The 24048-nt window shown below is 36.2% G+C and overlaps 1 protein-coding gene across 2 annotated transcripts in view; it reads right to left on the reverse strand.

Moving 5' to 3' along the window:
* Positions 1 to 22256, reverse strand: part of SCN2A (sodium voltage-gated channel alpha subunit 2) — a 149231-nt gene extending 126975 nt beyond the window's left edge. For both annotated transcript variants that reach the window (XM_067741688.1, XM_067741685.1), the window contains exon 1: positions 22048 to 22256. In XM_067741688.1, coding sequence (XP_067597789.1) covers positions 22048 to 22073 — 26 coding nt within the window. In that variant the 5' untranslated portion in view covers positions 22074 to 22256. The remainder of the gene's footprint in view (positions 1 to 22047) is intronic.
* Between the last annotated feature and the right edge of the window lie 1792 nt (positions 22257 to 24048).

Here is a 24048-nt window from a genome sequence, read left to right on the forward strand (position 1 = left end):
TACTAAATGTAAAATAGGTAGCTAGTGGGAAGCAGCCACATAGCACAGGGAGATCAGCTCGGTGCTTTGTGGCCACCTAGAGGGATGGGATAGGGAGGGTTGGGAGGGAGATGCAAGAGGGAGGGGATACGGGGATATATGTATACATAGAGCTGACTCACTTTGCTATACAGCAGAAACTAACACAACATTGTAAAGCAATTATACTCCAATAAAGATGTAAAAAAATTAAAATATTTAAATAAAAAAAAAATCTTAAAAAAAAAAAAGTCCAGTTTGAAGATAGTAAGACAGAAATCCAGGAGAGATATGGTGATGGCTTGGACCAGGGTAGTAGCAGTGGAGATGCCAGGATGTAGTCAGTCTCTGGATATATTCTGAAGATGAAATCAACAAGAATTCCTTAGGGACTGGATATGGGATATGAGAGAAAGAGAATACTCAAAGGTAACCCTGAAGTTTTTAACCTGAGGATAAGTAAGACTGGCATTACCTCCCTAAGAAGTAAGATAGGGAAGGCTGGCGGTAGAGCAGGTTGGTCAAGGAGAGGGAAGTTCAGAAACGTAGTTTAGGGCACGTTAACTTTGAGATATCCAAGAAATATCCAAATCTATATGTCAAATATGCAGTGGGACACATAAGTTTTTAGTTCAGCAGAAAACTGGAGGTAAACATTTGGAAGTTATGACTATCTACATAGTGTTTAAAGCTGTGGGACTCAATGAATCACAAGAAAGCGAGGAAGGTAGAGAAAAAGAGAGAATCAGTGACTGAATCAGGGATACTCGCAAATAATGAACTTTGGAAAGGCAGAGTAAACAGCAAAGTGATGTGGAGGAGTAAACAATGAGACGGGAAGAACCAAGATCGTGTGCTGTCCTGGAATCCAAGGGAAAGAAGTGTATCAAGGGGAATGCAGTGATGCACTGTGTCCAATACTGCGATGTGACGAACTAAGACAAAGACTGAGAATGGACTATTGGACAATGTGATGGTTATTGGATTCCTATCAAGAATTGTTTTCGTAAAATGGTGAGAGTGAAAACTTGACTAAAGTGGATTTAGAAGGGAATGGGAGGAGAAAAATGGACACAGAATACAGAAACACTTTCGATAAGTACTTTTGCAAAGGGGAGGACAGAAACAGAGAAGTAGCTGATGAAGAAAAAATTTTTTAGTATAGGAGCAATAATGAAAGCTTGCATGATGATATAGTAAGGAGCTAAAATTACTGGTGTAGGGGAGAGAGAAAAAAATTGCTGAAGTGATGCCCTTGTGTAGTGTAAGAAGGAATAGGATCTAGCGCACAGATGCAGGGATTATCTTAGGTAGAAGCAGGAATAGCTGATTTAAGGGAACAGGTGGGAAGTCAGAGTATGTGGGTGCAGAACTTGGTAGGGAGGTGCATTTAGTGATGAAAGTCTTGAAGGAAAAAATATCTTCTGATTGTTTCAAATTTCTTAGTAATGTAGGAAAAAAAACGTGGTCAACTGAGAGTGAAGATGAAGTAGGAAGTATTGGTGGTTTGAGGAGAGAAGAGACGGTATGAAATCCAAGTCCAGGAAACTGGGACAGTGAGTGGTCCAGGGAATTGTGGTATGATTGCTAGGCAGCATCAAGGCCCCCTTGAAGTGGGTGCTTGCGTCCAGCTACATGGTTGTAGCATGGAGTAAGGGGAGAGTTGGATATAAATAGGATGGGGATTTTGCCAGACAATTAAAAAAAGAGGGAGGGGGAGTTTGTTACATGTGTATGTAAGGAGTGATTATTATGAATGACCATGGAATTTAATCTATTTAATAAAAGGAAAGAGGACATTAAATAAGTGAACAGTGAAAGTGTAATAAAATCAATGAGTTGGGGTCCCGGTTGGGTTAAAGGATGGTTCAAGCTGGGGTTAAAGATGAAACAAGCCAGAAAGATAAATGGTACAAGATGCATGCAGTAGAGATTATAGGCAGGTCACAGATACTGGCAAAGAAGAGATCTAAGATAAAACCACAGTGGTGAGGCCCTGAGGGAGGGTAAAGAACACAACCATTGGAGGAAAGGAATTTAGGAAGCTTAGAGACCTAAGTTGGTAATTAGGTTTGCATCTAGATAATGTGTTGAAAGGCTATCTGTAGGCAAACTGAAATTACCAAGATTTTAGGCAGAGGTCATGCTGGAAAGTGTGCCAGTGAGGATGGAGCTAATTTCCTATTTTCAAAGGATTATATACTTGTGCAAACTCCTAAGAAGATGTATATCCACATGTAGAAATATTTTGAATCAATATTTTATCCTGTATTGGCTTTTAGTTTTGAATAGATTTATGATGCTAAAAAGAGAAAGAATAAAGCATACACAAAATAAAAACCTCTGAAGAACCTCACTTAGGATAAAGATTATTAATCTATATCCAGTCAGTACGGAGGCACAACGAAAAATACTTTTGTATGAATTGTAACATTTATACATCAAAGGTGAAATACTATCTTCTTGTCAGATGCAAATAGTGAAGAATATTTTATTTGTATTTTTAACCTACAAAAGAAATGCATGATTACTATTAAAAATGCAAACTGAATAAAGGAAAATAAAGTAAAAATAAATATCCTACATACCAATCTTCCCAGACAAGTCTTCCCTCAAAATAACCACTGTAAAACATACCTTGTAGAGTCATCAAAATAGTTCTAAATATATACCTATATATATGAAATTACAACCCTTTTCTTTTCCTTTCTTTTTTTCCCTCAGATGAGATAATGCCATACATACTGTTATGAAACCTGCTTTTTTCACTGCACAATATTCATCATTCACTTTACAGTCTTGAACATTTTTCCATATCAGTATATGAAAGTCTAAAATTACTATTATTTATTTATTTATTTTTGTGGTACGCAGGCCTCTCACTGCTGTGGCCTCTCCCGTTGCAGAGCACAGGCTCCAGACGCGCAGGCTCAGCGGCCATGGCTCATGGGCCCAGCCGCTTCGCGGCATGTGAGATCTTCCCGGATCGGGGCACAAACCCGTGTCCCCTGCATCAGCGGGCGGACTCTCAACCACTGCACCACCAGGGAAGCCCTAAAATTATTTTAAATGTCTATGGAATACTTATTATATAGATGCACTAAAACTGATAAAATGTGTTCCTCTTAATGGATATTTAGGTCATTCCCAGGTTTTGCTTTTTACAAACATTGCTGTAATGAATACCATGTGTGAGAATATCTATAAAACCAATTCTTAGAAGTAGAAATGTTGGATCAAAAGATAAGCATCTGGGGCTTCCCTGGTGGCGCAGTGGTTGAGAGTCCACCTGCCATGCAGGGGACACGGGTTCGTGCCCCGGTCCACGAAGATCCTACATGCCGTGGAGCGGCTAGGCCCGTGAGCCATGGCCGCTGAGCCTGCGCATCCGGAGCCTGTGCTCAGCAAGGGGAGAGGCCACAACAGTGAGAGGCCCACGTATCGCAAAAAAAAAAAAATAGATAAGCATCTTTTTTTTTCTTTATAAATTTATTTGTTTTTATTTTTGGCTGTGTTGGGTCTTCATTGCTGGGCGCGGGTTTTCTCTAGTTGTGGCAAGCAGGGGCTACTCTTCATTGCAGTGCGCAGACTTCTCACTGTCGTGACTTCTCTTGTTGCAGAGCACAGGCTCTAGGCGTGCGGGCTTCAGTAGTTGTGGCGCATGGGCTTACTTGCTCTGCAGCATGTGGGATCTTCCCAGGCCAGGGCTCGAAGCCATGTCTCCTGCATTGGCAGGCAGATTCTTAACCACTGTGCCACCAGGGAAGCCCGATAAGCATCTTTTAAATGTTGGTAAATACTGTCAAGTTTTCTTCCAAAAAGTGCTCATTTCTCTGCACTCTTACTAACACTGGGTACTAGTAAACTTTATAATCTTTATTGATATAATAATATAAAAGATGATTTCTTACAAAGACTATTTTGAGGAAAAAAAGTATAACAGGGGACCCATTCTCATTATATATTAAAATATATTGTAAAGTTTCATATTTAAGTAAAATTAAATAAATTAGTCATTGATATGGAATCAAATGCCCATGACAAGGCTCAAGACTAGATATTAAAAACTAACATAAAATAACAATGGCTTTTTAAAATAAAGATAAAAGTTATCTTACTGGAAAAGATTGTCATGGAACTACTGACTAATCATTAATTTTAAAAGTAGGATCCCCATACACCATATCAAGTAGGATTTATCCCAGGGATGCAGAGATGGTCCAATATCCACAAATCAATCATTGTCATACACCAAATTAACAAATGAGACTAAAGATAATATCATCATCTCAACAGATGCAGAAAAAGCTTTTCACAAAATTCAACATCCGTGATAAAATTTCTCAACAAAGTAGGTATAGAGGGAAAATATCTCAACATAATAAGGACCATATAAGACTAGCCCACAACTAACATCATACTCAAGGATGAAAAGTTGAAAGCATTTCCCTCTGAGATCAGAAAAAAGACAAGGATGCCCACTCTCACCACTAGCCACAGCAGTTGGACAGGAAACAAATAAATGGACTCCAAATTGGAAAGGAAAAGGTAAAACTATCACTGCTTGCAGATGACATAATACTATAAATAGAAAATGCTAAAGGTGCCACCAAAAAACTACTGGAACTCATTAATAAATTTAGTAAAGCTGCAAGATACAAAATTAATACACAGAAATCTGTTGTGTTTCTATACACTAACAACAAAGTATCAGAAAAAGAAATTAAGAAAACAATCCCATTTACGATCACATCAAAAAGAATAAAACTAAGGAGGTAAAAGACCTGTACTCAGAAAACTATTCAATACTGATGAAAGAAACTGAAGACAGCACAAACAGTTGGAAAGATATGCCATGCTCATGAATTGAAAAAATTAATATTGTTAAAATGACCATACTACCCAAAGATGATCTATTGATTCAATGCAATCCTTATCAAAATACCAATGTTATTTTTAACAGAACTAGAACAAATAATTCTAAAATTTTTAGGAAACACAAAAGACCCCAAATAGTCAAAACATTCCTGAGAAAGAAGAACAAAGCTGGAATTATCATGTGCCCTGTTTTCAAACTATACTACAAAACTACAATCATCAAAACAGTATGGTACTGGCAGAAAAACAGACACATAGATCAATGGAACAGAATACAGAGTCCAGGAATGAACCTACACTTATATGAGCAATTAGTCTATGATAAAGAAGATAAGAATATACAATGGGGGAAAAGACAATCTCTTCAAAAACTGGTGTTGTGAAAACTGGACAGCTACCTGCAAAGGAATAAAACTGAACTACTTTCACACACCATATATGAAAACAAACTCAAAATGGATTAAAGACTTAAATGTAGGATTTGAAACCATAAAACTTTTACAAGAAAACATAGTATGTTATTTCACATCAGTCTTAGCAATATTTGGGGGGGGTTATGTCTCCTCTGACAAGGGAAACAAAAGCAAAAATAAACAAATGAGGCATAACATAAGACTAAAAAGCTGTTGCACAGTGAAGAAAACTATCACCAAAATGAAAAGGCTACTTGCTGAATGAAAGAAGATATTTGCAAATGACACATTCAGTAGGAGGTTAATATCAAAATATACAAAGAACTCATACAACTAAACATCAAAAAAACCCAAACTACCCAATTAAAAAGTGGACAGAGGACCTGAATAGACATTTTTCCCAAGAAGACATACAGATGGCCAACAGGCACATGAAAAGATGCTCAACATCACTAATCAACAGGAAAATACAAATCAAAGCCAAAACAAGATGTCATCTCATACCTATCAGATGGGCTATTATCAAAAATACAACAAATAACAAGTGTTGGTGAGGATGTGAAGAAAAGGGAACACTTGTGCACCACTGGTGAGAATCTAAATTGGTATAGCCACTGTAGCAAACAGTATGGAGGTTCCTCAAATAACTAAAAATAAAACTACCATAAGATCCAGCAATTTCATTCCTGGGAATCTACCCAAAGAAAACAAAAACACTAACTTGAAAAGATATGTGCACTCCTATGTTCACTACAGCATTATTCACAATAGCCAAAATATGGAAGCAACCTAGGTTTCACTCAATAGATGAATGGATAAAGAATATGTGCCATATATATATATATATATATATATATATATAACTAAGCCATATAAAGAATGAAATCTTGCCATTTGCAACAACATGGATGGACCTAGAGGGGTTTATGTTTAGTGAAATAAGTCAGACAAAGAAAGACAAATACTGTATGATTTCATTTATATGTGAAATCTTAAAAACAAAACAACTGAAAAAACATAATTAAAAAGAAACAGAGTCATAGATACAGAAAACAAACAGGTGGTTGCCAGAGGGGCTGGGGGGAAGAGAGAAATAGGCAAGGGAGACTAAGAGGTATAAACTTTCAGTTACAAAATAAATGAGTCACAGGTATGAAACGTACAGCATGGGGAATATAGTCAATAATTATGTAATATTTTTGTATGGTGACAGATGGTAACTAGATTTATCATGGTGATCATTCTGAAATATACACAAATAACAAATCACTATGTTGTGTACCAGGAACGAAAATAGTGTTCTAGGTCAATTATACTTCAAAACCAACCAAAACAACAAACAAGAAAACTCAGAGAAAAAGAGGTCAGATTTGTGGCTACCAGAGGCAGGGGGTGGAGGGAAGGGAAAGTGGATAAAGGTAGTCAAAAGGTATTAATGAACTTCTGGGCTTCCCTGGTGGCGCAGTGGTTGAGAGTCCACCTGCCGATGCAGGGGACACGTGTTCGTGCCTGGTCCGGGAAGATCCCACATGCCGCGGAGTGGCTAGGCCCGTGAGCCATGGCCGTTGAGCCTGTGTATCTGGAGCCTGTGCTCTGCAATGGGAGAGGCCACAACAGTGAGAGGCCCGCGTACCGCAGAAAGAAAAAAAAAAAGGTATGAACTTCCAGTTATAAGATAAATAAGTACTAGAGGTGTGATGTACAACCTGATAAATATAATTAACACAGATGTACCTTATAGATTAAAGTTGTTAAGAAAGTAAATTCTAAGAATTTTAATCCCAGGGAAAATATTTTATTTCTATTCTTTAAGTTTGTGTCTATATTAGATGATAGAGGTCCTTTAAACTTACTGTGGTAATCATTGAATGATGTATGTAAGTCAAATCATTATGCTGTATACCTTAAACTTATACTGTGCTGTATGTCAATTATATCTCAATAAAACTGGAAGAAAAATATAAAGATTATGAAAGAACAAAAAGTTGGATCCCTAGCTCACACTACTTATTGTCATAAGACACTAGATAAGCTAAAACTTAAAAAAATAGAACACTTAAAATGCTGAATATTTACATAACCTTCAGATAAGTAGTATTTCTGTTACCCAACTATGGGAGAGCATCAAAATTTTACACATATATAAATAATGTGTAATATAGGTAAGTATATATATAACATATATAAATAAAGCATATGTATAACTTCTGCATACATAAAATATTAAAAGACACTACAGAGGGGCAGAGTCAAGATGGCAGAGTAGGAGGACATAGAGTTCACATCTCCTCACAACTAGGGCACCTACTAGGTGCTGGTGGGGGACCTTGGACACCTCAGGGGAAGGGAGGAATCCCGTGAGTCCAGGTCCTCATCTCAGTACCATGACCTGGCTTCACCCAACTGCCTGAAAACTCCAGTGCTGGATGCCTCAGGCCAAACAACCAGCAAGACAGGAACACAGCCCCATGCATCAAAAAAATTAGATGACAGAAAAATATGTTACAGGCAAAGGAGCAAGGTAAAAACCTACAAGACTAAATATATGAAGAGGAAATAGGCAACCTTCCTGAAAAAGAATGCAGAGTAATGATAGTAAAGATGATACAAAATCTCAGAAATAGAATGGAGGCATGGACAGACAAAATACAAGAAATGTTTAACAAGGATCGAGAAGAACTAAAGAACATACAAACAGTGATGAACAACACAATAAGTGAAATGAAAAATACACTAAAAGGAATCAATAGCAGAATGAAAGAATGCTATTCTTTCAGAATAGCATATTCTTTCAGAATAAAGAATGAAAAGAAATGAGGACAGTCTCAGAGACCACTGGGAAAACACTAAACACACCAACATTCAAATTATAGGGGTCCCAGAAGAAGAAGAGAAAAAGAAAGTGTCTGAGAAAATATTTGAAGAGATTATAGACGAAAACTTCCCTAACATGGGAAAGGAAAGAGTCACCAAAGTCCAGGAAGTGCAGAGAGTCCCATATAGGATAAACCCAAGGAGAAACATTCAAAGACACATATTAATCAAACTAACAAAAATTAAGTTCAAAGAAAAAATATTAAAAACAGCAAGCGAAAAGCAAAAAATAACATACAAGGGAATCCCCATAAGGTTATCAGTTGATTTTTCAGCAGAAACTCCACAGGTCAGAAGCGAGTGGCAGGATATATTTAACATAATGAAAGGGGAAAACCCTACAACCAAGATTACTCTACCTAGCAAGAGTTTCATTCAGATTCAATAGAGAAATCAAAAGCTTTACAGACAAGCAAAAGCTAAGAGAATTCAGCACCACCAAACCAGCTTTACAACAAACGATAAATGAACTTCTCTAGGCAGGAAACACAAGAGAAGGAAAAGACCTACAATAACAAACCCAAAACAATAAAGAAAATGGTAATAGTAACATACATATCAATAATTACCTTAAATGTAAATGGATTAAATGCTCCAACCAAAAGGCACAGACTGGCTGAAAGAATACAAAAAGAAGACCCATATATATGCTATCTACAAGAGACCACTTCAGACCTAGAGACACATAGAGACTGAAAGTGAGGGGATGGAAAATTATATTCCATGCAAATGGAAATCAAAAGAAAGCTGGAGTAGCGATAATCATATCAGATAAACCAGACTTTAAAATAAAGACTGTTGCAAGAGACAAGGAGGGACACTACATAATGATCAAGGGATCAATCCAAGAAGAAGACATAACAATTATAAATATTTATGCACCCAACATAGGAGCACCTCAATACATAAGGTGAATGCTAACAGCCATAAAAGGGGAAATTGATAGTAACACAATAATAGTGGGAGGCTTTAAAACCCCACTTACACCAGTGGACAGATCATCCAGACAGAAAATAAATAAGGAAACACAGCTTTAAATGACACAACACACCAGATAGACTTAATTTATAGGACATTCCACCTGAAAGCAGCAGAATACACTTTCTTCTCAAGTACATACGGAATATTCTCTATTATAGATCACACATGGGGTCACAAATCAAGACTCGATAAATTTAGGAAAACTGAAATCGTATCAAGCATCTTTTCCAGCCACAACGCTATGAGATTAGAAATCAATTACAGGAAGAAAGCTGTAAAAAACACACACACAGAGGCTAAACAATACGCTACTAAATAACCAAAATATTACTGAAAAAATCAAAGAGGAAATCAAAAAATACATAGAAATAAATGACAACGAAAACACGATGACCCAAAACCTATGGGATGCAGCAAAATTAGTGCAAAGAGGGAATTTTACAGCAATTCAATTGTACCTCAAGAAACAAGAAAAATCTCAAATAAATAACCTAAACTTACACCTTAAGCAACTAGAGAAAGAAGAACAAACAAAATCCAAATTTAGAAGGAAGCAAATCATAAAAATCAGAGCAGAAATAAATGAAATAGAAATGAAAAATACAATAGCAAAAATCAATGAAACTAAAAGCTGGTTCTTTGAGAAGATAAACAAAACTGATAAACCTGTAGCCAGACTCATCAAGAAAAAAAGGGAAAGGATTCAAATCAATAAAATTACAAATGAAAAAGGAGAAATTACAACTGGCACTGCAGAAATACAAAGGATCATAAGAGACTACTACAAGCAGCTACATGCCAATAAAAAGGACAACCTGGAAAAAATGGACAAATTCTTAAAAAGGTACAACCTTCCAAGACTGAACCAGGAAGAAATAGAAAATATAGCCAGACCTATCAAGTAATGCAATTGAAACTGTGATGAAAAATCTTCCAACAAACAAGAGTACAGGACCAGATGGCTTCACAGGTGAATTCTATCAAACATTTAGAGAAGAACTAACACCTATCCTTCTCAAACTCTTCCAAAAAATTGCAGAGGAAGGCACACTTCCAAGGCTTATTCTACGAGGCCACCATCACCATGATACCAAAACCAGACAAAGAAATCACAAAAAAAGAAAAGTACAGACCCATCAGACACAAAAATCCTCAAGAAAATACTAGCAAACAGAATCCAACAACATATTAAAAGGATCATACACCATGATCAAGTGGTCTTTATCCCAGGGATGCAAGGATTCTTCAATATACACAAATCAATCAATGTAATATACCATATTAACAAATTAAAGAAGAAAAACCATATGATCATCTCAATAGACACAGAAAAAACTTTTGACAAAATTCAACAGCCATTTATCATAAAAACTCTCCAGAAAGTAGGCATAGAGGGAACCTACCTCAACATAATAAAGGCCATATACAACAAACTCACAGCAAACATTCTCAATGGTGAAAAACTGAAAGCATTTCCTCTAAGATCAGGAACAAGACAAGGATGCCCACCTTCACTTCTGTTATTCACCATGGTTGTGGAAGTCCTAGCCATAGCAATCAGAGAAGAAAAAGAAATAAAAGGAATCCAAATTGGAAAAGAAGTGAAACTGTCACTCTTTGCAGATGACATGATACTGTACATAGAGAATCCTAAAGATGCTACCAGAAAACTACTAGAGCTAATCAATGAATTTGGTAAAGTTGCAGGATACAAGATTAATGCACAGAAATCTCTTGCATTCCTATACACTAACAATGAAAGATCAGAAAGAGAAATTAAGGAAACAATCCCATTTACCACTGCAACAAAAAGAATAAAATACTTAGGAATAATCCTACCTAAGGAGACAAAAGACCTGTATGCAGAAAACTATAAGACAGTGATGAAAGAAATCAAAGATGATACAAACAGATGGAGAGATATACCATGTTCTCTGATCAGAAGAATCAACATTGTGAGAATGATTATACTACCCAAAGCAATCTACAGATTCAATGCAATCCCTATCAAACTACCAATGGTATTTTTCACAGAAGTAGAACAAAAAATTTCACAATTTGTATGGAAACACAAAAGACCCCGAATAGCCAAAGCGATCTTGAGAAAGGAAAATGGAGATGGAGGAATCAGGCTCCCTGACTTCAGACTATACTACAAAGCTGCAGTAGTCAAGACAGTATGGTACTGGCACAAAAACAGAAACATAGATCAATGGTACAGGATAGAAAGCCCAGAGATAAACCCACACATCTATGGTCACCTAATCTATGACAAAGGAGGCAAGAATATACAATGGAGAAAAGACAGTCTCTTCAGTAAGTGGTGCTGGGAAAACTGGACAGCTACATGTAAAAGAATGAAATTAGAACACTCGCTAACACCATACCCAAAAATAAGCTCCAAATGGATTAAAGACCTAAATGTAAGACTGGACACTATAAAACTCTTAGAGGAAAACATAGGAAGAACACTCTTCGACATAAATCACAGTAAGCTCTTTTTTGATCCACCTCATAGCACAATGAAAATAAAAACAACTATAAATAAATGGGACCTAATGAAACTTAAAAGCTTCTGCACAGGAAAGAAAACCATAAACAAGACAAAAAGACAACACTCAGAATGGGAGAAAATATTTGCAAATGAAGCAACTGAGAAAGGATTAATCTCCAAAATATACAAGGAGCTCATGCAGCTCAATATCAAAAACAAACAAACAAGGACCCAATTAAAAAATGGGCAGAAGATCTAAATAGACATTTGTCCAAAGAAGACATACAGATGGCCAAGAGGTACATGAAAAGATGCTCAACATCACTAATTATTAGAGAAATGCAAATCAAAACTACAATGAGGTATCACCTCACACCAGTCAGAATGGCCATCAAAAAATCTACAAACAGTAAGTGCTGGAGAGGGTGTGGAGAAAAGGGAACCCTCTTGCACTGTTGGTGGGACTGTAAGTTGATACAGCCACTATGCAGAACAGTATGGATGCCCTTTAAAAAACTAAAAATAGAACTACCATATGACCCAGCAATCCCACTACTGGGCATATACCCTGAGAAAAACCATAATTCAAAATGATACATGAACCACAATGTTCATTGCAGCAGTATTTACAATAGCCAGGGCATGGAAGCAACCTAAATGTCCATCGACGATGAATGGATAAAGATGTGGTACATAAATACAATGGAATATTACTCAGCCATAAAAAGGAATGAAATTGGGTCATTTATAGAGATGTGGATGGACCTAGAGTCTGTCATAAGAGTGAAGTAAGCCAGAAAGAGAAAAACAAATATTGTATATTAACGCATATATGTGGAATCTAGAATAAACGGTACAGTTGAAGCTATTGTCAGGGCACAAATAGAGATGCAGACGTAGAGAATGGACATGTGGACACAGGGGGAAAGGGGAATGAATTGGAAGATTGGGACTGACATATATACACTACCATGTGTAAAACAGATAGCTAGTGGGAACCTGCTGTATGGTGCAGGGACCTCAGCTTGGTGCTGTTTGATGACCTAGAAGGGTGGGATGGGGGTGGTGGTGGTGGGAGGGAGGTCCAAGAGAGAGGAGATATATGTATACAGCTGACTCACTTCGTTGTACAGCAGAAACTAACACAACATTGTAAAGCAACTATGCCCCAATAAAAATAAATAAAAGGCACTATGAATTGGAAAACAATTGCTATGATAGAGAATTTGTTTTTAAATGCTGTATTTAAAACACATTAAAAATCCTCATATAAATCAGTAAATATGATCACAATAAGACAAACTGGACAGGAATTCCCTGGCAGTCCAGTGGTTAGGACTTTGCACTCTCACTGCCAAGGGCCCGGGTTCAATCCCTGGCTGGGTAACTAAAATCCCACAAGTCATGTGGTACGGCCAAAAAAAAAAGACAAACTGGGTGACAGATATGAGAAAACAATTCATAAAAGAAAGACACAAAGTCTCATTTTTTTTAAAAATCAGGCAAAAATTTTAACTTCACTCTCAATTTAGCAAAGGCATTATATTTTCAACTACCAAATTTGAAAAAAATTAATGCTTCAACCTAGTATTAGCATGCTTACAAAGAAATTGGCATTTGTATGCAACGCTTATGGAAAATGTAAATCACACAAATTTTCTATGTGGCAATTACACAAATAGAACCTTGAAAATGTGCATATCATTTAATCAAGCAGTTCAATATCTAAAAATTTATCATAAGAACACACTAAAAATGTATATAAAATTTTAGCTTACATACTGCTTGTTGAAATATTTGTCACAATGGAATATTGAAAAAATCCAAGTGCTCAACAACAGGATTTTTGCTAAAGAAAATTTGATGTTGTCATATGATAGAATAATATGCAGGCATAAAAATGACTGCATACGAGAACAAAGAAAACAAAAAGCAGTTTTTTAAAAAGGGAGTACAGCATGAGCACATGTTTATAAAAGAACTAACCAAGTAACAAATAAAAATATTTATGGTATAAAATGTAGGAATATATATGTCCTTTAGTTTTTTCATGTGTGTTTTCTAAATGGACTCTAATGAGCATATGTTCCCTTACTGGCAAAGGAAAATTCAAATTAGTTTAAATTTAATGGGAGGAAGAAATGGACACTGTGGTCCAGCAGAAGTTTCACCGAAACCACACTCAAAAACTGAAACTGTGCAATTAGTGCTGCATCGATAGTTTTAAGAAACAAAAAGTTTGAGTCCTTGAGTCTTTTGTCGACTTGGGACTGCTCATGAAATGGGGATTTCCCCTGAAGGCTTCTTCCACTCTCACTGAAATCCCACAGAAAAATTTAACCCTGGCTCTTTCATCTCTAGCTTCATCACCCAGAGTCAGGTTTACTATGTATATTCACAAGATTCCGTGAACTCTGCTCATACATCTCCATCATCACTGCTACCAGCTAGTCTAAACCAGCACTGCCTCTCACCTGGAGAGTAAACTATCTCATTAAGGATTTCTCTAATTTCATTCCTGTTTCCCTATAATCCATTCTCCACAAAGAGCCAGAATGATCACAAATCAGATTATGTCAGTTTCTACTTAAATCCTACTGATGGCTTCTAGTTGCACTTCAAATAATAATTAAACCTTTATAATAATTTACAAATTCCTATAAGGTTTGGCCTCTCTTTCCTTAGGGTATTTGCACTCACAGTTCCTTCTCTTTGAAACACACAGCCCTGGATCTTCTCCTGGCTGAAAATTTATTTCAACTCAAATGCCACCTCCTCACTGATGCCTTCCTTAACCAGCCAAAGCTAATTGTCCTCCCCTCTTGCAACCATGTCCTTTTTTCATATTGTTCTATTTACTGGTGTTCATTGCATTTATTACTCAGAAATTACCTTGTTCATTTACATTTTAAAATAATTTATTTTCTGTATCAACTGGAATTTGATGACAGGAGTATTGTGTAGTTCTCCATTATATCTCAAGTCTCTAGATCTTTGCCTGGAAAAGAGCAGGTGATTCACTGGAGACATATAAATTATAGGAAATTGCCTTTAACAAAGAGAGATGAAAAGAATGACCAAACTTCCCAGCAAATTTGAAGCCACTTCCACAATTCTATTATAAAACATTTGGTGTTTTTCCAATTTTCAGTTTACTCTAATTGTGTAAAAAAAAGGTTGAATCCACCCAGTGCCCAGATCTTGGTTTCCAACACCACTCTCCAATAAAAAGCAACAGTGCTCCTTACAGATATGGCTGATTATAAGACTAGGGCAGGGAATACAAGATGAGCCTGGAACATCTTGTTCTAGTGTTAGAACTTTTCTATTTACTTTTCTTCAAAATTTTATAGTGGGTCTACCTTCTGTAAAAGAAAGTAGATTACAGCTATTACAATGTTTGTGGTGGAAATGTGGACTACTGACTATCTGGACTATTGGGTTGGCCAAAAAATTCATTTGGTTTTAAGTAAAAATAAAAGACACTTTTTGTTTTCACCAAGAACTTTATTGAACAATGTATTCACTAACCAAATAAACTTTTTGGCCAACCCAATATGATCAAAGGGGTGGAAATGTCAAACAGGATGTTTGACCTACCTACACAAACTCATGTGTAGATAAAGACAAATATATCCAGATGTTCAGGGCAGCATTCTTTATAATAGTGAAAAAAAAAAGTGGTAATAACCCTAAATATCCATTGCTATGGAATTGTTAATCATTTGTGATACATTCCTAGTTTACAGTTTAATGTAATATCACCAGGAAAAATTTATACTTTTGATTTTCAAAGTCACCTCCACCTCTGCTTCCACCCACTCGAATTTCTCTAAACCCAAATGCAATAAGGCAAAGAACACACTAATATGTTAATATTACAGGGAGATAAACGAACAGCTTTTACTTTTGAGTTTTAATATGATTTCACTTCATGTTCTTGATGTAGGCCATCTTTTCCTACATAGAAATATTTCGGTAGGCACTACTATATAGCTAACGGTATTCATCATTATCATTAAAATGTATATAAAATTCTAATGCTCTTAAAATCAGTATAATATGAAATTACATTTTGATGATTAAAAGCTTAGTTGCCGGGCTTCCCTGGTGGCTCAGTGGTTGAGAATCCGCCTGCCGATGCAGGGGACACGGGTTCGTGCCCCGGTCTGGGAGGATCCCACATGCCGCGGAGCAGCTGGGCCCGTGAGCCATGGCCGCTGAGCCTGCGCGTCCGGAGCCTGTGCTCCGCAACGGGAGAGGCCACAACAGTGAGGGGCCAGCGTACCGCAAAAAAAAAAAAAAAAAAAAGCTTAGTTGCCTTCATTGGAATGATGACCTTTCTTCTTTTTTGAATCCTAAAGCAAGAACTTTTCCCAACATAGCAAATAATTTTTTTCATATATCTTACTTTGTTATATTTAAACATTAGAGAAAAGCATGTTAAACTTGTATTCTAGACATAAGACATGTGACGTAGGTACCAGCAAAATCCAAATCCACAGTATTTTAAAATACAAAATTTATATTAAAATCACTTGAATTATTTTCCAAATTGGTTTCCCTTTGAAATAAGCTTGTTTGTAACCATCATCAGTATTTAAAGCACACTGAGCAAATTGCATTAATAATTTATAGAGCAAAAGGTGATACAAATAGGAAAAGTAGTGGGTTTTTCTTTTTTTTTTTCTATTGGAAGCATCTGAAAGTGATATGAAGTTGATATTAAAAGTATTTGTGAACTTTGTTAGAAAAGCTTTTTTAATAGAAATTTTAGAAGATCTTGATGTGTACCTTTTAGCATGTTTGCTTAGAACAGAAATCTGAAAAATATTATTCTAAGACCTGCCTTGTGTTTCCTATGACTTATTATAAAATTACAACATTATAAAATAAGTATTTTTCAAAGGGAATTAACAACAAACAAAAGATAGAATTCAATCCCTTGAAAGTACACTGAGTTGAGAAGTGATGACCTAGTGTAACTGTGCAGGATCCTATGGGGCCTTCCCGGGACAGACTACCACCGCCCCTTATGATGTCTTACACCTGCCTCTTGTCTGTAGAAAAACTTCAGCCAAAGAATAAATTTAATCAGAGAAGTAAGAAAATGCAGAAAGAAAGGAAAACTGTCAAGCAAGACAAAATAATATCAGTTTAGCCATTAAACAAAGTCAAGGAAGGACCTTTAGTTCTTCCTCAAGAGCTAGAGATAATATTCCGAGCCATGTCCTTTGAGCTGTTTTGCAGATACTGAAAACCCCACCAGGTGGAAGAAGTTGACTGTTTGCTGACCACAACCCCATAGACCCCAGACCGGTTGGAACCAGAAGGACTAGCTGACCAGAAATTTGTGGCTCAGATCACAAGCAAGACATGATGGCTACTTGGAACCACATGATCAAGACAATCATCTCTACAAATAAAAGATTACCCCCTTCCCAGGAGGTAACCCTTTCCTCTTTTCCCTATATAATCTCTGAACAAAACCTGGGGAGTTGGGGAATTGGTTTTCTGAGACAAGAGTCCACCTTCTCCCCAGGATTGAAGGTTTCCTCAATAGTTATCTTTCATTTTACCCAATACTTGTCTCTCAGTATTGAATTCTTCAGCGACAAGCAGCCCAACCTGAGTTTGGTTACACTAGGTTTGCTGCTGCATAGTTAGCACTTTCCTCAGAACCTCTACTGCCAAGCATTGTCCATGACAATGGGTGTTAATGGAATTGAACTTGAATTAGGGTTACCATTTCAAATCACCAATTATCCCATCTGTGCCCCCCAAACTGCCCACGCTGCTGGTCAAGAAAATATGGAGACAAATAAACATCAAGTTCTGAAATGGATAAGGGTTAAGAGTTCCACAGCTGGCAATAGTAACCCCAATTTTTTTAGTAACAAAAGAATAAAAGCAAACACAAATAAAATTTAATTCTGTCTTAATATTTTAATAATTGCAAATTTGAGGCTAGACAATGATACTCTCATTTATAAAGCTTAGAAGCTGAATGAGGTAGTTAGGAACATATCTAAAGGTGAGCCCTGAAAGAAGAAGACAGGAGGGAAGAAAAGAACACAGGAGGGGCAGGGGTGAAATCTGCTTTACAGTGTTGCCCAAGGTCAGCCCTGAGGGAAGGTAAGTCATCTGTGTCTGTACTGCCACCTAAATGTCTGCTTCTGTTCTCAGTATGGCCTGTCAGGCTCACCATATAACTCAATAGAGTCAGGTCTTAAAACAAGGAAGTAATATTCTACCCAAGCAATTCTAAACTGAACTGAATTAATCTGACCCGAGAAAGCAGCTCTTTCAGAGGCTTCAGTGTGAAGGATGGGATTCTTCATCATGCCTGTGCCTTCTTCAAGGCTTCACATTCCTGTCCCATGGCATGTGATTGCAACGGAATGCCTAGAAGAGATGGGCTCTAGGAAAGATGTGAGAGGATTCTGGAACTGTCAATAGAAAGGGAGAAAGAAAGAACTTCTTTATAAAGGAGGTTAGTTCGCCCTAAGGGAAGGAAACGTAATTAAATTGACTTTCTTTTCTCTTTACACACACCCTTGTGAGAGTACTTATGAAATGGAGGAAGGAAAAGGCAAGAGTTTGAATATTTAATGCAGATGTTGGCAAACCAGCCCTTACTAATCAAACTAACTAGATACGTATAATAGATATGTGTTGGTATAATCTTATGCATGTTCAAAATAGAACCTGTTGTTTCTTGTTTGTTTTTTGTTTTTGCGGTACGCAGGCCTCTCACTGTTGTGGCTTCTCCCGTTGCGAAGCACAGGCTCCGGACACGCAGGCTCAGCGGCCATGGCTCACGGGCCCAGCTGCTCCGCGGCATGTGAGATCCTCCCGGACCGGGGCACGAACCCGTGTCCCCTGCATGGGCAGGTGGACTCTCAACCAGGCGCCACCAGGGAAGCCCAGAACCTGTTTTTAAACAGGTCATTCCGACTAAGAAACAGATAACTGAAGCGGGTACAATAAGCTTACTGTGAAACAATGTTATTAGTTGCCAAATCAAGAATTAATGTGACTAAAATATTCTCTGATGGAAAGTGTTTTGATACTGAGGATTAATTATTTCTTCCAGAAAGTCCATATGCCACAAATAGCCTTTTCTGAGGAACCAACTGATTTAAATAGAAGAGATATTTTATCCTACAGACAAGGATTTAATTTCCAAGAACAGGGCATCTAAAGTGAGCTATATTAGCTTTCCTTTATATCATCTCCTACCCCTTCTTCCAGTCTCAAAGAAAAAAACATTCTTGAACCTTCCCTGTCTTGTCTCCTGTAGGAATTTTATTTATTTTTTTGTTTCTTTTTTCTTCACTTTCTCTCTACTGACTTTATATCCTTACTCTGTGAAGGGGCTGAGGTTTCTCTAACCCTAACTAAAATCGAACTTTACCCCTCAGGATTAAAAAATGTTATCTTTATTTCCTTTCACTGATAAATGTCTTAAAATCTAAAATCACTCTTCAGCTTTCTGTTTCCCATTTAGTCCTCTGTCCAAGCCCATGTCTATGCAAATCTACTAAACCTCTTCTTTTAAAATCCATCCATGACCTAATAATAACAAAGTCCATCAGCTCCTACCTTATTCTCTTATTAATCACTCTATGGGTTTGCTATTGGTAGTCAGTTTAACTGCTTTGTCTCCTATGACACTGTTATTACTCTAATTTATCCCATTTTTTTTTACAATCAATTAATATTCTCTCTGAACTTGTTTTACTCCACCTACTCTTAAAGTTATATCCCAGTCATCTTCACTCCACTTTTATTCCCTATTGATGTTCATTTATGTGTGACCTAATTCTTGCCAGAGCTTCATACATCCATATATTCAGCTTTACCTTCTAATCTGATACTTGGATGTAAAATTTTCACCTTCTTCCAGAACATCTCTATGTGAGAGTATGTGTTAGTATGTAAAAGCATAACATCAAAAGCCAGATTCATTATCCTTACTTTTACTGCTCCAAGGGAAAAAAATACAACACTCTCACGCTTCAACAGATTGGATTATTTACCATTCTTTATAATTTCCCTATATAATGTCCAATAGTTCACTATTTCTTTGTATTTGCCTGCCTCACCTTTGTGCCTGGAAAGAACAACTTTATATTTTTATTAAATTATACCCAACTCACTCTTAAAGATATAATTTAACTATCATATCCCCTTAACATCATTTTCTCTGGGCTCTAACTTCCTCATGGACAGAAATTGTGACTGTTGGCTTATTCTGAATCTAAGGATGTACATAGTGCCTGGCACCAGATAGGTGCTCATATATCTGTCCCATTCACTTTCCCACCCTTCTTCATTTTCATTCTGATGTTTATAATATTTTGAGCTATAGTACTATCTGTACATGCACATTTCCATGTTAAACTCCATGAGATAAACTATGTACCTTTGTTTATATCTCAATCTGTACCATGGACAGTTCTTGGCAGGTCTGTGGTACTCTGTAAATGTTGTATGTAAAAGTGACATATTTTAATCTCCTTTTTTCCCCTCAAGATATTGAAGAAGTAGGGTGCAGCCTGTGCACAGGAGGTTAAAAAAAAAAGGAAGGCGAGGGCATGAGAGGATGTTCTTGTAGGGGTCGGTCGACCATACTTATAGTCTGTTCTATTAGGTAGGAGGAATAGAGTTAGGAGCTAGTATGTGACCACCCATATCATTCATGGGCATAGAGTAGAATAACATACCTCATTGAATGGGGAAAGAAAAATACTAAGAAACAGAGAATCTCCATAGTTGTTGTTTTAGTTTTCTTGGATGCCTTGTCAAGAGCCCTGAGAAAATTGAACACTGTATATAATATACCATTGAGCACAAAATTTGCCCAGACACACACACACACACACACACACACACACACACACACAGAGTCAATATCAGCACACCTGGTATATGCCATTTGGATATATTCACACTAGAGGTAAATTGTGTTACTGCTATGAAAGATTGAACACTGTCTGCCAATCAGCGTTCTAGTCTTGCCTATGATTCTAGTTATGTGGCTCTGGGAATTCCACTTAATCTCTCAGCCATAAGTGTTTTTAGTTAAATAATGAGATAGATAAATGCTAATAATCTGTGTTCCTAAAATTTTTTCATGTATATAGAATCGTATGGAACTTAAATCTCTTTATAGATTCCAAATGTCAAAGAATGAATTTTTTTTTTCTTGGTGGTTTGAACCATTCTGTAAAATCATTCTCCATAGCTTTCACAACCTCTGACACAGCACAACTACCAATTTACAGAAAAAATGATGAGTAAGATAGAAACATCCTTCTGCACCCTCCACCTGCCACCTCCACCACCGGCACCACACACATCCATACAGACACACTGCTCTTTCGAAAGAGGAAGGAATGAGATATTTAAAAACAATCTTACCAAAATAATTTTTAAATATTTTTAAATTTCATTATAAATTCATCTAAATGACAGTTGGGACTTTTAAATACAGGATTTCTATATTGCTTTCTTCCTGTTAATTTTATAATAACAAAAAGAGAATTTAGGGGAAAGCATGAGAAGCAGCAGAAAAGCAAGGCAGTTGCATGCAATTTCCAGCTCCTGAGTCATTCCACTCTTTAGCACAGCTAATGTCACATGATGAAAAATAATTTTAAATGTGAGCATCTTATACAACATCAACTATTTTAAATGCCCACAGTCCTATCATCACAAATCCACCACAATCTAAGAAAAATTCATTTTCTCAGCAATTAATTTGTTTTCAGTTTACTCCTCACATCCATACTGGAGGGAGGAGGCAGGGTCTGTACCATCATTCCAAGTCTACTAAGCACATTACATAAATCTTCCACTCATGTGGGAGAAATGACTTACATATTTTTCCTAAAAGGGAAAAAAGCATAAATAATCTGTACCATCATTACTGGCAGGAATTGTTCAGAAGGCCTTTGGGCTCAAGATGTTGGCGTGCCTCGGAGGCTGCTATTAGAAGGCTCAGCCCTGGGCTTTGGCAAAGGAACTGCCATGTTAATCTGCTTCATTACATTTCTACAATTTGTTCACCCCATTAAGGAGCAGTGTTTGCCTTGTGAAAGGAAGATCTATCCTTCACTTTGAAAGCTTTACCTTCAAAAGGTACACAAATATGGCCACAGATAGACACTAAAGGCCAGAAAGCCAAAGAAATATTAAAATACAGCATGTCAGAGTCAGAGCTCATTTCAGTCTAAGAAGATTTAAAGATGCAGAACAGCCAGAATTACAGCTTTTTAATCTCTTAGATCAAAATCTAAGCTCACAAAGCACACATTTTAAATGTCATCATTAACATAAATAACAATTCATTGAAAGGTCAAAGATAGAATCATGTTGGCTTACCTGAAATAAAGGGAATTGTAAATCATAGATCAGAATCCACGTATGTGTTAAATACAATATTCTCCAACACAGTTATTCAGAATTTCCACTAGAGCAGAAAGTAAAATCTCACGTGTTCCATCCTCACTGAAGGAGAAAAAACAAGAAAGAATGACCGCAGCATCCTCTCTGTTTCTGCCTTAGCTTTCTGTTCTGACACATACTCAATGGTACCCACTGTCTGTTAGAAAGCAGCATGCTAAATTTAAAAAATAAATAAATAAATATAAGGCAGCATCTTACATGACAGCTCCATCTCCTGGCCAAAAGTGGAATCATTTTCATTAATGATCCCTTGGCAATGCCACATCTAGTAAGTTTGATGTGGTTATAGCCCATAATTTCACTGTATTTGAAATCAACTACCTTAATTAATTGTAAAGTAAACATTTCAGAAGGATTAGCGTATGATTTTTTTTAAAATTTGTAGTCCTACTTTGGGATTTACTTCAATTTACTTACATTGTATTTAAATTAAATGGAACCTTGTCATAGCATTATCAAAAATTTACTGCTTACCTAAAAACTTATTTAACTTTATTTGCCATCTGCAAAAATAATATATATCTCCTACAAAATAATTTTGGATGTCAAATTTATATTTCTTGAACACCACTTTGTGGAGATATATAAGTTTTTGCTACTAGAGAAATTCGGCATTATGTTGTTGTTATTAATGTTATTTGGGGGTGTTAAAGGATTGAAGTTAACGCAGGACAGTGAAATTAATAAAAGGCAAACTAGAAGATCTTTAGTTGACTCAAGCTTTTTAAGATATTTCAAAATATACAAATATCAAATTACATGCTACATGAAATTTGATAATTGTAGTACCCTATAGTGTGTAGTTATATCTTATTAGAAGGATAAGAGAAAAATTAAATTATTATAAGAATGCATTTAGTAAATAACATCAGTTATACTGAGCATATTATGTGCTCGATATGTATTCGTTTATTTTTTCTATGGTTAATTGTGAAGTCCTGGTTAATTGTTAAATTTTGAAATAAACATATAGATTGTCCTTCTTCAACATTTTCACAATACCATTTAAATTTGAAGACATATGTATGAACTAAAGTTCTCCCTACTAGTCTGATATTCCAAAGCCTTTCACTCGCTGCCACCGCAGAAACACTGTGACGCTGTCCGAGGTGCTGAAAACCACTTTCAGAACTCAAAGATTCTCGGTCTTAAACTGGTCTGAAATGTTGTCTTTGTAATATTTCACATAAATTTTATTTTAACAGTACTATATAATTCAGAATAAGTGACAGTATCTAAGATACAAATGTCTAAGTAATATTTTATCCACAGAATATATAGTATACATATTGACCAGAAGCCATAATGCAGATGAATCTATTCAATAAAAATATGATTATAAGTCACACTTTCTTTGGATCCTCCACATAATATTTCATTTTATTCTTGATGATGTTATATTATGCAGATTGTTCCAGCATAACTTCCCACAATGAATAGATGAAATTACTTAAGTCTACTCTTCAGTAATTCGCTCAGAGTTAATTAATAAGCAAGTCAGAAGAACAAACCTCGTTCTCTAAATTTTACCTTACTTCTATTTCTATAATATCATTAAGATATATTTGTATTATTTTAAAAATACATAATAACATTGCACAACTAAAAAATTAAAGTGACTTGGCAGATCAAATTATTTAAATATGTACACTCAAACTATTCCCTCTCATAAGTTTCCTGCAAAAACAGGATACTGTTATAATCCCTCAGGGCACATAAGTTATGATAATTTCTTTTAAATTTTTCAGCAAAGCACTCCTAATGGTCAAAAAAGATTGAACTCATAAGATTAGAATCTGAGATGCCACAAACATGAAATATCACTGAAGCTTCACTTTATCTTTAAAATCATGGAAACTTTATAATAATTTATGTAACATTTAAACACTTTTCTTGAAACATTAATTATTATCCCAT

Source organism: Pseudorca crassidens, chromosome 6 (assembly GCF_039906515.1).
Source record: "Pseudorca crassidens isolate mPseCra1 chromosome 6, mPseCra1.hap1, whole genome shotgun sequence".
NCBI classification, from domain to species: domain Eukaryota; kingdom Metazoa; phylum Chordata; class Mammalia; order Artiodactyla; family Delphinidae; genus Pseudorca; species Pseudorca crassidens.